The sequence below is a fragment of the Cottoperca gobio genome, chromosome 6 (assembly GCF_900634415.1).
Source record: "Cottoperca gobio chromosome 6, fCotGob3.1, whole genome shotgun sequence".
Lineage (NCBI taxonomy): Eukaryota > Metazoa > Chordata > Actinopteri > Perciformes > Bovichtidae > Cottoperca > Cottoperca gobio.
In genome coordinates, this window is record NC_041360.1 from 21524377 (window position 1) to 21540405 (window position 16029).

The window sequence follows — 16029 nt, forward strand, 5'->3', positions numbered from 1 at the left end:
GAACATGACTCTTTACGTCTTTCACTATCTCTGGCTGACGCTGTGCTGACGCTGGGGTGGGGGTTAAAAGTAGAAAGATTTAATTCAGCACTTGAAAAGATTGAGCTACCTGCAGACATTTCCTGAACAGGGCCACATTTCCTCCCCTCTTCTAGATCAACAGAGATCTAAATGAGGACTGTGATCCGTCCAGACTTCTTCCTTTGAGGGGGGAGGACAGTGACAGAGGAGATCGTGCGAGATGGAGAAGCAGGGAAAACAGAGAGCAAGAGAGAAGGGCAGGGGGGGGGGGGGGGTTGTGTTTGATGAAAGCCTGCCTCTCTGTTTACTACAAGCTAAAATACTACCAAGCCTGGTTTGCAGCAGGCATGAGGAGAGGGGGGGGGGGGGGGGGGGGGGGGGCTGTGTACATATGTGCGTCTGTCGCCCCCAAACCCAACAGCTGGAGGCTAGAAGGCTGAGGGAGGGTTCCACGTCTCTGCAGAGGGAACAACAGGTGGACGAGAAGGCGTGTGGTTATGTGTTTGTACTGTACATGTGTTTGTGTGTGTGTGATGGCTTAAGGGTATGTGTGTGTGTGTGTGTGTGTGTGTGTGTGTGTGTGTGTGTGTGTGTGTGTGATGGCTTAAGGGTATGTGTGTGTGTGTGTGTGTATGACTGGTTCTGTGGGCAAGCGTGTGCATACATGTACACAAGCCTTACACACCAGAACCCCTTGTAAAACCCCATCGTCACATAGAGCCTTTGTCTCGGGCTAAACCCAAAGTCTGAATTGTCTTATTCATGCTCTCCAATCTATTTAAGTCCCAACTGAGGCAGAGCTGTGAATCAAAAGTAATGACTGTGTTGTTGATGCTGACGTTAAAGCGCTGCTATGAGCACTGTGTTGGCCACTCACGGCAGCTTGTTCAGTAGGCCTCAAGTTTACGCGTGTGCGTGTAAGGGTGCTAGCGTGTGTGTCTTTCCCCACTACTCGCTTTTACCCTGATGACAAGAGGCAATTGGCCTTCTCAGATGACAGTGACTAGGTACTGTGAGGGCAATTGTACCCGGGCAGCTGTGCATCTCTCTCTCTCTCTCTCTCTCTCTCTCTCTCTCTCTCTCTCTCTCTCGCTCTCTGCTCTCTCTCTCTCAGTCCATATCCATATAGCTAAATTGAAAGTAGTTACTGATTCTGTGATTAAATACCTTCCTGTTTGTGCAGGGGCGATCAGATAAGAGTTACCACGTAGGGAATGCGAGGGCTAAAAACAAGGTAAAGCTGGCGGCCAACACACTTCCCTGGGTCATTATTGGCATACCTGAGATGCTGAAAACACACAGGATGGCTGCACTGAAGCAGGAAATTGTGTGCGGGCGGCAACAAGTCGCTAGATGAATCACATTTTCTTTTAGGTATGTTATTTTTTCCTTGGTACATAGTTGCTAGGTTTCCTCCCCATCACCATTGTGATCATATACAGGTTCCCTGTGGAGTTTTTGACCTCTAGTAGGGCTATGAGAGCTGTTTTTGTATAAGTCCAGCCAATGGTTTCACACTATTCCACTGATCAACAGGTGCAGTGCAGCATTTGTTTTACCCCAAGGATGCACACAATGTGTCTTATCAGCATTAATCTGTTGATTAAGAAACTTTAGAAAAAAGATCATGCCTCATAAATATCATCTTTAGAAGATTTATTCAGTATTAAAAGTAATTCAGTGATCGCTCTTATATGAACCCAGGGTAAACAGGAACCACTACTAGCTAATGCAGCATGACTCTTTATTAAGGTTTCTGTGTTCCCCTTGTTTTAACCAATTTCAGTGAGCCTATACACTCAAATACAGTAGCAGCTTGAAGGCAGTGAACGGAGGATGTTAGGCAGGCCGCACTGACAGGCTAAATGAGTGGAATAGTTTCATCTGGCCTTATCAGTTTCATGTCTTGTTTTGTCTGCCGAGCCTGGCAGGCCCAGTGTTGGTCTGCAGGAAAGAATGTTGGGTCATCCAGCAGAGCTGATAGAGTTATGATGAAATTCTCTGGAATAACACCAGACATCCCTGTCCACTGTAAATGGGAAGCAGTCGGTCCAGCTCTCATTCCAGCTGCGTTTGGTAATGCCACAAGGAAGCGCTTTCATTCACATTTTCTAACATGCTGCTCTTTATATAATTCATCATTAAATGAGCACACTCTTGAGAGCTCCCTAGACCCCGGTGACCTCTCCGCAGTTTCCCCCCCTCCCCCGGACGCTCTGACCAATCGCGTGTCTCTAAACACTGTCACCGGCCAACCAGACGGCTCCGAGCTGCGTAATCATCCTCCTCAGCTTCCCACCGACATTTGCAGACGCCATCAAAACATCACTCCTCAAAAAAGCCAAACAAAGGTCTGTACCGAGCGAGGCGCCCGACCAACGCTTCTCGCGTGCACATCTTTTGATGAGGAAAAAACGGCACCATAACAAAAACAAGAGGCTGAGTGGGATGGGGATAGGATGCTATATTTGGAAACGGACGAGTGGGGCGACAAGATGTCTTTTTCTCTTTCTTGTTCTCGCTTGTTTCTTTACCGTGCTGTCTCCTCCTCCTCTCTGCCGCTCTGTGTATGTGAGGCCAGCTGTGCTCATGTAGTATAATAAGGCTCTCTCTCTGAGATAATGGCTTTAATGCTGGTTAAAAGGGGAAAGGGGGTTGGTTGGGGTCAGGCTGACTCCTGCGCCCAAGGATCAGCTGGCACGGCGTCGGGGCCGTGGCACCAGGCACAGGGCCACTGTCTGGGCAGGGCAGACAGCTGGCGGGGGGTGGAGCACGGGGGATGCTCTCTGTCTGGGTTGCACACACACACACACATCATCTTTAATTCCCTCCACTGTACTCAGACAACTCTTGTTTACATCGCGTGTGTTGTATCGTGTCTGTCTCGTGTCTAAGTAGCTGTGTGGTTTACACTTTGGATCATTCTTTGGAAAATAAAATGAGTAACACCTGAGTAGACACTGCTGATACTGCACGTTCAGTCTCTTAACACCGCTTCTCAACACGGCGCTCAAACACACCGTCATTTGTGATTATAAGCAAGTAGAACATTTTTATTTAGAAGATATTGGGAACCTCTCTTTGTTGAGTTGAGTATTCAGTTATTTGATCGACAACAATCTCAAACGTGAGGATTTTATGCTTTTTGTCTTCTATTTATAATGAATTATTTCAAATCTGTGACTGTTGTTTAAACAATAGCAACAATTTAAAGACTTCAGTATGAATCCACAGAACATGTGGCTTTTTCCACTATTGACTAAATCATTTTTAAAATGTTGTTATTAGATTAATCCATAATGAAAATGATTATTGGCTGCAGCGCTGCCATGTTTATGTATACCATATGTAAGTGTTTTAGTTCCTCAGAAAACAGCACCATCTGTGTTGTTGAGGGAAAGTATTTCCTGTGCACAAGCCATGATGCCATTAGTATCCATTTCAATAGTCGCCCTGAACCTAGACCAAAGTGCTGGCACGCCCCTTGTCATTTATAATATCAGTCTGACTGGCCTATTGATGACGAGAACAAAGCCACAGTGTGGCCGACCTACAGCAGTGGCCGTAGTAACATGGCACCTCCCCGGTGACTGACGATGCCACGCTGGCTGCCACCACAGCCTGGCACAGGAGGGGGGGGGGGGGGGGGGGGGGGGGGGGGGGGGAGGAGGCGGGGGAGTGTGTGTGTGTGTGTGTTTGAGGGTTTGGGGGGCATTTGGTGGTTGTGGCAGCTGGCAGTGAGAAGACAAGGTGGGGGGGGGGGGGGGGCAGGGAGGTTCCTCATTTTATAAAGACTCCCCTGTGTGAAACCCTTGCGAGGCCACACCCTTGATGCAAAGTCAAAGAGTGGTTTGCCGACGTGCACGTACACATGCTCACGCACACATATGCTGTACTACAAAGATAGACACAGTAGTTTGTTCAAGGCGACTCTGACAGATTATATAAAATAAATAAACACACACACACACACACACACACACACACACATAAAACACTCTGCTCTGGTGATGCACGTGTCACTCTCCTTTCATGTTTGTGGACGTGCATATCAGTATTTGTGTGTGTGTGTGTGTGTGTGTGTGTGTGTGTGTGTGTGTGTGTGTGTGTGTGTGTTTTCCTTTCAGTGGATGAGTGTGAGGGTTTTTTCAAAGACACAGCGGTCTACAGTTTTGTCCTCTTGAGTCATTGCTGCCTTGCTGATGAAATGTAGAGCGGTGTCACGCCGCTGAGCTGTTTATTAACTCTGAGGAGACGGGGGAATGTAATCAAAGTGTCCTGATTGAGTCATGTGGCGGCTATTCATCTTCCCACACTAGAGCCCACGATGAAGAAATATTAGTGCTTGGCTTCATTGGATGTGTTGAAATAGTTCCTTGAAGAGAAGAGGCCTTAAATGAATAGAAAGTGTGTGTGTGTGTGTGTGTGTGTGTGTGTGTCTGTGTGTGTTTTCTTTTGCATTATATTTATGTATTCATGTTTATGTGTGTGTTGAAACATGTGTGACACAGAATGTTTGTGTCTGTTTATCTTCTATGAAAGTGTTACAACGTGTTGGACGCCGTGTTCTGTCCTCATGATGGCCACCACACTAGGAGCAGATCATGTCCAGCTGTCTTTAAAGACAAATGGTCCATCAGGCAACTGCTTATTCCCTCCACCCTCTCCTCTCACCCCTCTCTCCACCCTGTCTCCGTCCCTCTCTCCTAACCCACCCCCCCCCCCCCCCTCCCCGTGTTTACTTGACTTTACGTGCTAAAAAACATTGTGAGTGCCGTTATCGTTTCATCGATAGTCGTGTGTGGTGACAGCTTCCTGGAGATAAGTTGGAGGATGTTGAAGTGTTTATGGATCGGTGGTGTTTGGTTTTATGAGTTTCACATGGACGGTAATTTTACTTTCTGTAATTCCTTAACTTGTTCCAACTTTGACCCAAATCCAGGCTTATTTATTTATTTGTTTGTTTGTTATAAGTTAACATTTGGCTGAACAGGATGATGGGACACAAGTTATTACTGTTGGATATGTGCTGATCTTTGTTAATAAATACAAACATGTTCCAGTCTATATAAATCTTCATGTTTGGTATTTTCATCACTGCCAACACAGTATTGTGGTACTTGCAAACATTTGCTATATATACACACGGGGGGGGGGGGGGGGGGAGCGAGAGCTAAAAGTCTTCCCACACCCGTATTATTCTGAGCCGACAGCAACTTCATCTCTTGGCAGCCTTCTCATACTTCATCTCTTTTGGCTTGTTTATGCTGCACATTTATTGTGTTTGCGGTAACATTTCCCCCGACCCTCACATCTCTCAACGTGAAAAACGCTAATGTGCCTCTAACGCGACATCAAAGCGTCTCCCGCGCCCAAACGCTCTCTCTCTCTCTCTTGGCTGTTTCGATTTATGGCTTTTTCTTACAACATGAAAGACCATCAGTGTTTCCCCACACGTACGTATGCGCCTGGACACACACGGACATGCACTACCACATGGGGATGCGCACAGTGCATGTATGTACACACACACACACACACACACACACACACACACACACGTTCTCTGTCTCACGGTCATGTCCAAACAGAATGATCAGTAAATCAAATAAAACACCCACAGTGTTTCAGAGGGAAGGAGTGTGCTCTGAACAACGCAGAGATAAAAAAAAAAGGAGAAAAAGGAGAAGTCGAGGAGAAGGGGAGGAGCGGACGCCGGGGGATTGTACGTCCTCGTGAAAGTAGCCCTCAGAAACAAAAGCAGCTTTGAGTGCGCGCCCACTCAGAAGAGAGATTAGCCGGTACACACACCCCCCCCCCCCCCCCTCCACACACCACCACCATCACCACCCCTGCAGAAAAGAGCTTTGGCTGCAGTTTAGCGGCACGTGGCACAGCCCTTGATACTTATCATGTGCGTCAGGTGCTCTCACTGGGTTTCCTGTTCTTTAAAACATAACCACCATTTCCCTCTTTCGCTCCCTCCTTCTCTCATCCACACCGCTGCCACCCAGCCTTCCCCTTCATTTCTTCTTCCTCTCTTCCTGTCCATCTCTTTCTCCTGCTTTTTACAAACACAAAGAACATATTGTATCTGCCAGCGTTAAAGTGAATCCATTCTCCTTGGCAGAGGCCCGGCCCGTGGTGAATCTGAGCCGGGGCCTAGCTCTGTTTTCCAGCTGGCACCGAGGCGGCCGGTGGAGCGGGTTGGTTGCTCGTCGGGTTGGTGAATTTGAGTCCAGCTGACACGTTGGTTTAGGATTCATTCACGCAGTCTGTCGTTCTCGCTCTCCCTCTTTCTCGGGCTCACTAAACTTGCAAAGCATGACCCCAGTTAACCTCGTCCGAATGTACACTTTGAGGTCGCTGGCGTTACTGCACACAGGGCGTTCTGTAATATCACAAGAGAGCTGCACTCAAGAAAGGAAATTCAAGGATATTATTAAATCATCCGGGGAGATTTTTTACAAATGGGTCACATGAATATACCAGACTTGCCATTTTCACACATTCATTGCATTAGCTGGTGTTTTTCAGCCAGACTGTTGAGCCTTTTAGAAACCAGAGAGGAAGAACATTTTAAGGTCATGGTAACGCTTCTATTTAGTTGTTGAATGTGTTGGGGAAAAGTCAGGGAACTTTACATCCAGCAGGAATAACTGAACTCAAACACACAAAACCACACGTGCACACACAAACTCTGAACTACACAAACTCACGACTAATAATTCCCGAGAACACGGCTTCGAGTTCATGCAGTCTCGCATGCAATCACTCATAACCCAAAGAAACACATCACCCACACTGTTTCACCAAAGACACAAACACATCAATAATGAGATGCTATCGCATTTCATAATCATGGTTCAGGCACAGACTCTGAACACAGCCTCAATCCCCTCCCCTCAAATATGAAAGGGCCCAGAGGATGAGTCAGCACACTCGCAAGGCAGCAAAAACAAACTGTTAATAAAAGGCCAACAGAGCCTTTTGAAGTTTGTCTGACTGTCCTGCTCTCCTTTCTCCCCTTCAGCTTTCATCCTTCCATCCGTCCACCTCCCTCCTCTGGCCTCTCTTAACCGCTGGCACATGCTTGTCGTGAAACAATCGCACACCTCTTTTCTTCTGTTTGTGTTTCTCTTTCACGCTGTATATCTCCGCGCTTTTTTTTTTTTTTTTATGTGTTTGAGTTAAAACGGTTTCTTTGAACATAAGGCTGTGAGAAAATGGGAAAATCAAGACGAGGGGTCCGTTTGTCGGTTGTGCATTCATCACATATATTAAAGTGTGTGTGTGTGTGTGTGTGTGTTTCCCCCCCTGCTAAAAGTCTCTAATTTAATAATAAAGGTTTTTATTAAGTATCGTTTGTTTAATATTCCTGTAAAATGATATCAGCACAGGCACAAGAATCACACATGTCGGTTCTGTTTGTTCAAAAGCTCCATGCGAAACCTCTTAAATGAAACGATTGAGCACCTTACATATTCGTCTGACATATTTCTTTAGGAGAATAACCAAGTGTAGGCTCATAAAGCAATCCTAAATCTAGCAAATTCAGTTACTGATACAAGACCTTCATTTGTAACATATACACTGAGCGTCAACCGAGCTCAGCCGCTAAGTGGTAACGACGTGACTCACTGACGGCACTCTCAAAATCATAAACGAGCTTCATTGAATCATGCAACTGCATCGCCTTCATCCTTTTCCCTTGAATTGATTTAAATGCTGGTGTCAATTTAGGATAAAGTTGAATACTGTTTCCAGAACAGCTGCAATGTTTTCTCAATTTACAAAGTCAGAAGCAAAGACGATTGTAGTTTGAGGGATTCATCCAACGTAGCTGCGGGAATGGTTTGAGTTGACGTGTCAGGGAAGGAGAGACAGTCAGGGGGGGGGGGGGGGGGTGTACTGCTCTTTGCCTGAAGTTCATGGGTGCTGAATGTATTAGTTTGGATGACACTCGTGAGTTATAGCTCGTTGTCTGCTGTCACTCAATGTAGTGTTTTTAAAAAGCTTGATTTATTCTTTTGACAACATCATCATATCAGTACACTGCTGACTTTGTTGGTTTGTGTGTGTGTGTGTGTGTGTGTGTGTGTGTGTGTGTGTGTGTGTGTGTGTTATCCCCCTCTCCTGGAGACAAAAACCACTACTGTCTTTTTTTTTTTTTTTTTCCTGCTTTCAAATGTATTTTCCTTTTGTTCTGGCTCTTTTTCTTTTATTTCCCTCTCTTCCTTTACTCTCTCTTTCTGGCCTCTCCCTTCCTCTCCCTCCCTCCCCTCATCCCTGATCTCCATTCTCCATTCATGCAGCCCTGTCACAGCAATGATAATGATGACCTCTGTGTAATACTAGCTTGTTATTGGCCCACCAGCGAGGCCAGTGTGTACACCCTCTGTTGCTTTTTCTGCATTGACCATTGTGTTACGAGCGAAACGCTACGGTGTGTGTGTGTGTGTGGGTGTGTGTGTGTGTGTGTGTGTGAGAGAGAGAGAGAGAGAGAGAGAGAGTGTAGGTGAAACACAAAGAGCAGGCAGCCAGGGTGAGCTGCACAGGGGATCTATGGAGAGGCAGAAAAACATCACCTGAACTGACCCTACGCTCTCGCTGTTGCCGTTATAATGTTACTGAAACAGGAGTGGAAAATAACTCAGGTTTCTTTGTTTGACTGGTATTACACATAAATGCTTTATTTTTGTGAGAATGAACATAATACCACATTTGCTTCCTGCTGTATATATAACACAACCGTGCCTTTAACCTGCAGGCTGTTCCACACAGCAGCTGACAAACAGGAAGTGAGCGTCCAACATCTGAGTTTTAATGGAATGGCCATTATTTATTTACACCAGTAATTGTTCTGGGGATCTCTGTTAGCGAGAGATGGCACATTTATTAAACCTAAGGTACAGAGGTTTTGAGGTTTTTAGAACAAATCTTTAATATATTTATTGATTGGAATTGTTTGTTATATCTACCCATAACATATGCATTGGCCTTTAGTTATATGATCTTCATTTTGACAAGTTGTCCACCCTTTTGCTTTTATCTTTAAACAGTTTTAGTTTCTAGAACTAAAAAAAAATAAACATACAAAATATCTTCCTTTATCGGGACCCTGTTGATTTCTTATTATCTTCTTGTGGAGCTGTGGAGATCACATCTACCTCATGCTCCCACATGCTCCCACATGCAGTCTGTTACACATATTCCTGCCAACTGTTTTTGCGATATTCCATTGATTTACAGTTGGTGGAGGCAATGTGACAAAAAATGTAGAAATGTGCCAGAAGGCATAGAAGAAGAAGAAGAAGAAGAAGAAGAAGAGAAGAAGAAGAAGAAGAAGGAATGAAGAAGCAAGAAAGAATAAAAGAGAAAAGAAGAAGAAATAGAGAATATGCGAGAGCATAAGAGAATACGAAGAAGAAAAATAGCAGAACACAACACCACAACGAGATAAACGCAGAAAAACGACGAAGAATAAATACCGCAGATCCCACACTACGAAATAACATCAGCCTCACTGTCTCCTTCCCATAGCCCCGCCACCCTCCCCTCCGTGCCGGCCGAAAAAGCCGCCTCCCGCCCCTCCCGCTATCCTTATATCCGCTCGCCTACCGCCAGCACGCGCCCCTCCCCACCCCACCGCCCCCTCTCCTCCTCCTCCCCCTCCCGCCCACGCATCTCATCTCCGCCTCCCTCCTCCCCTCTCTCCTCCTCTTCTCCTCCCTTCCCTCCTCCTCCTCCTTCTCCTCCTCCCGCCCCCCATCCCTCCTATCCCGCCTCCTCCCTCTCCTCTCCCGTCACTGCTCCTCCTCCTCCTCCCCCTCGCCACCCCCCCCCCCCCTCCCCCTCCTCCTCCTCCTCATCCTCCTCCCCGCCTCCTCATCCTCCCCTCCGAAGAGCCGACGCATCCTAAGAAAAGAAGAGAAAGAAGACAGCCACTATATGTGAGTGGAAACAATGCACATTCCAAAATATCCCAAAAAGCTGGCATTAGAAAATGTTTTATTCGGGAGGAAATGCATTCAACAGGTTTGCTCGGCCTCAAGGGTAGACAAATATTTTGGTTAGAGATGGTGAATATAAATACAAGTTTCCTTATTTACAAGAGAACTCCACAGGGTGCCGTTAGGTACTGTTGTTTTTTTCACTGTTGCTCAAGAAGGGATTTATCTGAAGGAGTTTGTCTTTTCATCTCTGGACCGTAACAGTGTGATTTGAGATGGCTGCACATCAGACATAAGAAGGATTGCTCTATTCTGCTGACTGAAGATGATTTAGAAGAAAGGAAATGGACTTCAATAAGTGAAAACAAAAAAAAAAGCCCACCATAATGTAAAAGTGAAGGCCGCTAGATATTTCCTGTCTTTTCACCAGAACAGCGTTTTACAACCTTGCTTATATTTATTCATGCAAAAAGGCCCCAGTGGTACATTAAACAATTCCTTTCCTGTGTTAATGAACATTATGTGAGTCATGCTCGTGCCATGTAAGCAGACGCAGCCATAACAAAGAAAGAATGACGCTGTAAAAAGTTGTCTGGCGTTGCACAGGTTGAAGCGCGAGGCCTCTTGAGGTCACAGTGTTGGGGGGAAAACACATTACACATTCACTACAGCACGAGAGGACGGGGACCCGCGCAACTGCTTTCCCCCTCGTCTTATCTCTCGTTCTGTTCTCCCGTTGTGTCGTGCGATTGAGAGCATTTCAATGGCAGGAATCTTTGTTTTGTTGAATAGCGCGGCCTGGTCGCACACAGATGCCAAGACATTCCTGGAGCTGGTAGTCTTTCCTTTTGGCAGGCCTGCACCTCTGTCTCCTCTCCTCTCCTCTCCTCTCCGTGTGCTCTCTTTATTTTCACTCCTCTTCGTGACTTGGTTCCTCCTCGCGGTGACAGTCATGGAGAGAGCGGCGCAGTACAGTAGGTGTGTCTGAGTCACAGTGTTGTTGTTTGTCTACGTGCTCGGTGTTGACCGTCCAAAGCGAGGCGTTCTTGCTTGTTCATTCTAGCCAGTACTGCACCATTCACTTCACAACACCTAATTACCATTCATTACATGTCAAAGGCTACCACACAACTCCCTCGGTCTACTTCATCCAGTATTTCATATCCCTTCTTGCATGTCATGTCTCCATTTGTCAGTGATTATGCGACGGTAGAATATGGCACACATCAGAGAATGCAGCGATAGCAGCCCCCAGGCTTCTCTCTCTCTCTCTCTCCAGGCTTTATAACTCTCCAACAGATGGCAGTGTGAATCGCTGTATCGGCACAGGCCAGCTTGTGATGACTGTGTGTGAATGAATGACTTTCATAAAGTAAAGCAGACACCTCTTCTCTTCTCTTCAAACAGACAGGCTGAGAAGGCATTGACCTCTCCAACTCAGATTCTCTTCTTAAATTTATATTTAAGTTTTTTTTTTATGTTCAAGCCATATGACAATATGTGTATATATATATATATATATATATACATATATATATATATCTACTATACTATATATATCTACTCGCTGAAATGTGATGAATTTGTAGATACAAATATTTTTAAGCCCCTGCTATAATTCATTTTTCAAAACCATTTATTGGCATAGTATACTAAGATTTATTTATGATTTTTTTTATGACATGATTTTTTTTATTATTATACTATAGTATAGTAAGTGATCCAAGGCACTAGGCCACTATATTCCAATTGTCTTGTGCATCCTTTAAAAAAACATCCTGACATATGGGAAGCATATCTGTAAATGTTTACATCTTCAGTAGAATAAAAATCATTTGTAGTGAGTCTCCAGTAAGGTTTAGAAAACAAACCTGTCAAATCTGGATGCGTGACATGACGTTATACATGATGCTTTTATTGCACTGCAGCTTTAGTATCTACAACAACAACAAAAAAGTACCCTGCAGGGATAATAAAGTGAATGTTATTTAATCTTATCTTATCAGGAATTTGGTTTGAGTCCAGGTAACTAATGTAACCAGATTGGGAAAAGTCATGTTCTGTTCTAAGCACCAGAAAGTCACCGCACAGGCTGTTAACACGATACATTTAGTTGTTACTTTGCAGGACAAACTGCTGACAGTGTACTCACTGCCTCGCTCTTTATTGTTCTTTTTGTTACACTCTGCCCTACAGCCCTCTTGCTTACAGTCCTGACGAGGACCTTGTTTATTTGGTATTTGCTAGGTGACGGGCAGACCAGCACAAACAAGTGTGTGTACACACTGTTTGTTTGTGTGCTTGTATGTGTTGTCGTGTACCCGATAACAGACAAACAGCCCCAGGGGAGGGCAGGAAGGTGGTCAGGAAGGGTGTTCCTGTGTGAACAGGAGCTCTGTGTCCTCCCCACCGTTGTCTCTGTACATCATGTCCCCACCAGTCGCTGCAATGACTGGAAGTACTGTACGTAGAAGACAATGTTCCGATGTTGCTTGTTATTTCTGTCTTGGTAAATTATTTTTGTATTCAATTTCCCTTTTTGTTCCCACAGCCCATCTCACCCATTTCTTATGTTGATGCTTTTAGATGATAATATGTCAGCATCCCAAATGTGAGGATTGTCTGCTTCTTTTCACCTTTAGAATAAATGATATTATAAACTGAATGTTAAAGATTTCTCATCCCTTGTTCACTAAAGGACCATTTATACACCAAACAATACATTGATTAATAACACATACACTGATGAATCACTAATGAATACAATCATCAGCCTTATATAGAATTGACTTTTATTTATTTATTATTAAATCATTTTTCACTTTTTGAGGGTGAGCCCAAGAAATATTTGTTCTGTCTTTAGTGAACAGAAAAGAAAGGGACTGTACTTATTAAAAGACACTTGGTGTCAGCCCTGCCTGTGACTGTCCCATGTGTTGCCTGTGGTCAGAGGGAGGGTCGAGGGACAGCTGGAGCATCACCTGTCACCGGATCACATGCGTTTATGTGACACAACAGTGGTGACACCCAACTCCAGCATTTACACCCGACGCAGAGTGAACACGATACAATTCCCCTTTTAGCAAATGCCAATTAAGAGAACCTACAACTAACTGCACGAGAGAAGCACAAAAAGGAAAAGACTCACAAGTGATGAACACATACAGTAGCATGTGGTAGTATTTCTGCAGAAGAGACAGCGTCTGTGCATTTGCCCACTCTTACCTGCTTTTGCTTTCCTCATTTGTAATCACTCCATCTCTTTCACCTACACCCAGACTTGGAAACACACACACACACACACACACACACACACACACACACACACAAATGTACTCTTTCAACACACATGCTCACATCCATACACATCCACTTGCACAATCCCCCCACCTCTCTCCTTTGTCGGAGGCGATAAATAAGTGTTTAATTAATGTGTGTTTGCAACAAGCCTGTCTAATAATGTTTGTTCTTGTCTTCCCCTCTGGGCCACTCCTTTTTGAGAAAAACCCACAGGAGGAATTCCTGATCCGTTTTAAGCTCCAACGAGAATGTTGATAAGTCTGTAGATTACTGCCCAACATGTTTATGATAGCCTATTATTCTCTAAGCTTTATCCGGGCACAGCGCGTGCTTTGTCAACTATTTAGGTCACGGTACAGTCTCAGAGGAAAGCACTGTAGATATAAAGTGAAATATCAGGAAACCTGAAGTGTCAAAATGATGCAACTCTTGCTCTGCTTTACTGAACATGTCCAAGTCGTTATGATGTGGCAAAAGCAGCCAGTGTACTCGCACGTGACCTCACACATGTCATCACAATCTGTGCTATCTTTACCTGTAAGATGCACTCAACCTGTTGTAGCAATGAGATCTACAAGCCACAAGTCTGGAATCTTTTCTCAGACATTTTGACAATGCTCAGTTATTTCAAAAATGATGATCACTGGCGTGCTGCGATGGGATTTCGTTCTTCTCTGTGACACTCCGAGGTTTCAGAGGCTCGTATTTCAACAACAATAATAGCTGCTGAATGTCCCGCTCTGCTATAAAAACGTCCGGGCCATCAGGCACACGCACTAAAAGATGGGGAGAAAAGAGGGGCCATACCCTTAAGCTTATGAAAATGCCATTGATGTTAACTATCTGACTGTGTCCTGCCAGAAATACCGCAGTTGGGCCGGAGTTGTTTGCTATCAGCGTCTAGTAGAGACAGGAGTCTGAATCTGTCTGTCCGGCCCGGTGCGTGAGATGGGCCTTTGATGTGCTTTGCTGTTTAGGCTTTGATTTACGAAGCGCCACCTTTATCATTTTTCCTTTTTTTTGGAAGCCATTGGAGCCATCAGAGGATATTGGTTAGCATGCTTGTGTACATGTGTGTGTGTGTAAGTACTACAGGGGGGGGGTACATAAGTACAAAGGTAAAACCAAGGCCAAGGCTGTGAAGATGTAGATCTCTTTGAAGTTACAAGAGTGTGTGCGCGCCTACTTGTTGTGGTTGTGAGCGTGTACATGAGTCTCGGTGTGTATTTGAATGTCACCAGGCAGTCTGTCATCTGTTTACCTCTATCACTAAGGTGGAGCCATCCGTCTGTGTTAGGCCGGCTGTGCAATGTCAGAGATGTCTCTGTTGGGTGACACACCTGTGTTTACAGTTGGCAAAGCATGTAAACAACAGCGGTCTGTGTGTATGTGTGTGTCTGTGTCTGTGTCTGTGTGTCTGTGTGTGTCTGTGAGTGTCTGTCCGCCCACTCACGCGATCATATGGCTCAACAGCTTTTGTAATGAGTGTCTTTAGCAGGTAGACGCGACTGGCAGACTACCATGTCATTATGCCATTACACTGCTCTGTCATTGGGATCGCATCTATATTGAGGAAGATGGATACGAAACAAAAGCACAGACTTGTTGACCGACTTTGTTTGTTTCATAACGCAGGTCTACACTGTACTTATGTTCAGAGTGTTTACACCGGAGGCTGACTTAACCTGTTTTGTCTTTTTTTTTTGTCACTGCTGTTAAATCCAGGTCCACCTGATGGACCGGAAAATGGACTCAGTCCTGCGGATCTTGATGCAGCAGTTTCCGCCCAAGACGGAGCTGACGTACAAGCCCTCCATCCGCAGGGTGACCATCCAGAACCGCATGGGTGCCAGCATCGATGAGGGGCTCTGATGTAACAGCGATGGTCACGCTGGGTACGATGGTGTCATCACCAAAGAAGGACTAGAAGTTCACAACAGCCTAGCCCACTATATGGGGAGCAAGCCTGCAAATAATAAGGGGGCTCAGTCTTCCAAAATAAACTCTCCCTCTCTTCCATTTGCAATCCCACCTTTTCTTATTGACTTTTGACCACTGAGAAGAGAACAACCTTTAATTGTCCACTTGGCGCCGGGTTCCTCTGGGAGTGGGATTCATGGTGTAGAAAGAAGGCGAACTGACCTCTTCCTTCTGCCACTGTTGGCCCTGTTTGATCCGTCTAAATCAGGGGTGTCAAACTCATTTTAGTTCAGGGGACACATGCAGCACAATTTGATCCCAAGTGGGCCGGACCAGTAACATCACAGCATAATAACCTGTAAATAACCACAACTCCAAATGTTTCCCTTCGTAAGTACATTCTGAAAATGTTCAAACTTAATCTTTTTACAAAATATTATGAACAACCTGAAATCTCTTAAGAAAAATAAAGGTGCAATTTCAACAATAGTGTTTATCATTTACACGTGTGTGTTACAACTTACTGATCACAGTGTATCTACAAAGATGTTTACTTTCTGATCAAAACAACTCATTAATACACTTTGCAAAGTCATCCCGCGGGCCGGATTGGACCCACTGGTGGGCCGGTTTTGGCCCACGGGCCGCATGTTTGACATCCCTGGTCTAAATGTAGCTTTCTCTTATACACCAGCATTGTGGGCCCTCAGTCTTCCCCCGCAGGACACAGTGATTCAATCATGGACACGCTATATGAATTTCCCTCTGTTAACCTCATAATCACTCTGCTCAGATAATGCTAATTTATGTGTGGCCTGACATTGAGCTGCATTCC

The 16029-nt window shown here is 45.1% G+C and overlaps 1 protein-coding gene across 1 annotated transcript in view; it reads left to right on the forward strand.

Moving 5' to 3' along the window:
* Positions 1–15573, forward strand: part of kcnq1.2 (potassium voltage-gated channel, KQT-like subfamily, member 1.2) — a 148162-nt gene extending 132589 nt beyond the window's left edge. Inside the window, exon 18 of the mRNA XM_029434006.1 lies at positions 15000–15573. Coding sequence (XP_029289866.1) covers positions 15000–15146 — 147 coding nt within the window. The 3' untranslated portion in view covers positions 15147–15573. The remainder of the gene's footprint in view (positions 1–14999) is intronic.
* Positions 15574–16029: the final 456 nt, after the last annotated feature.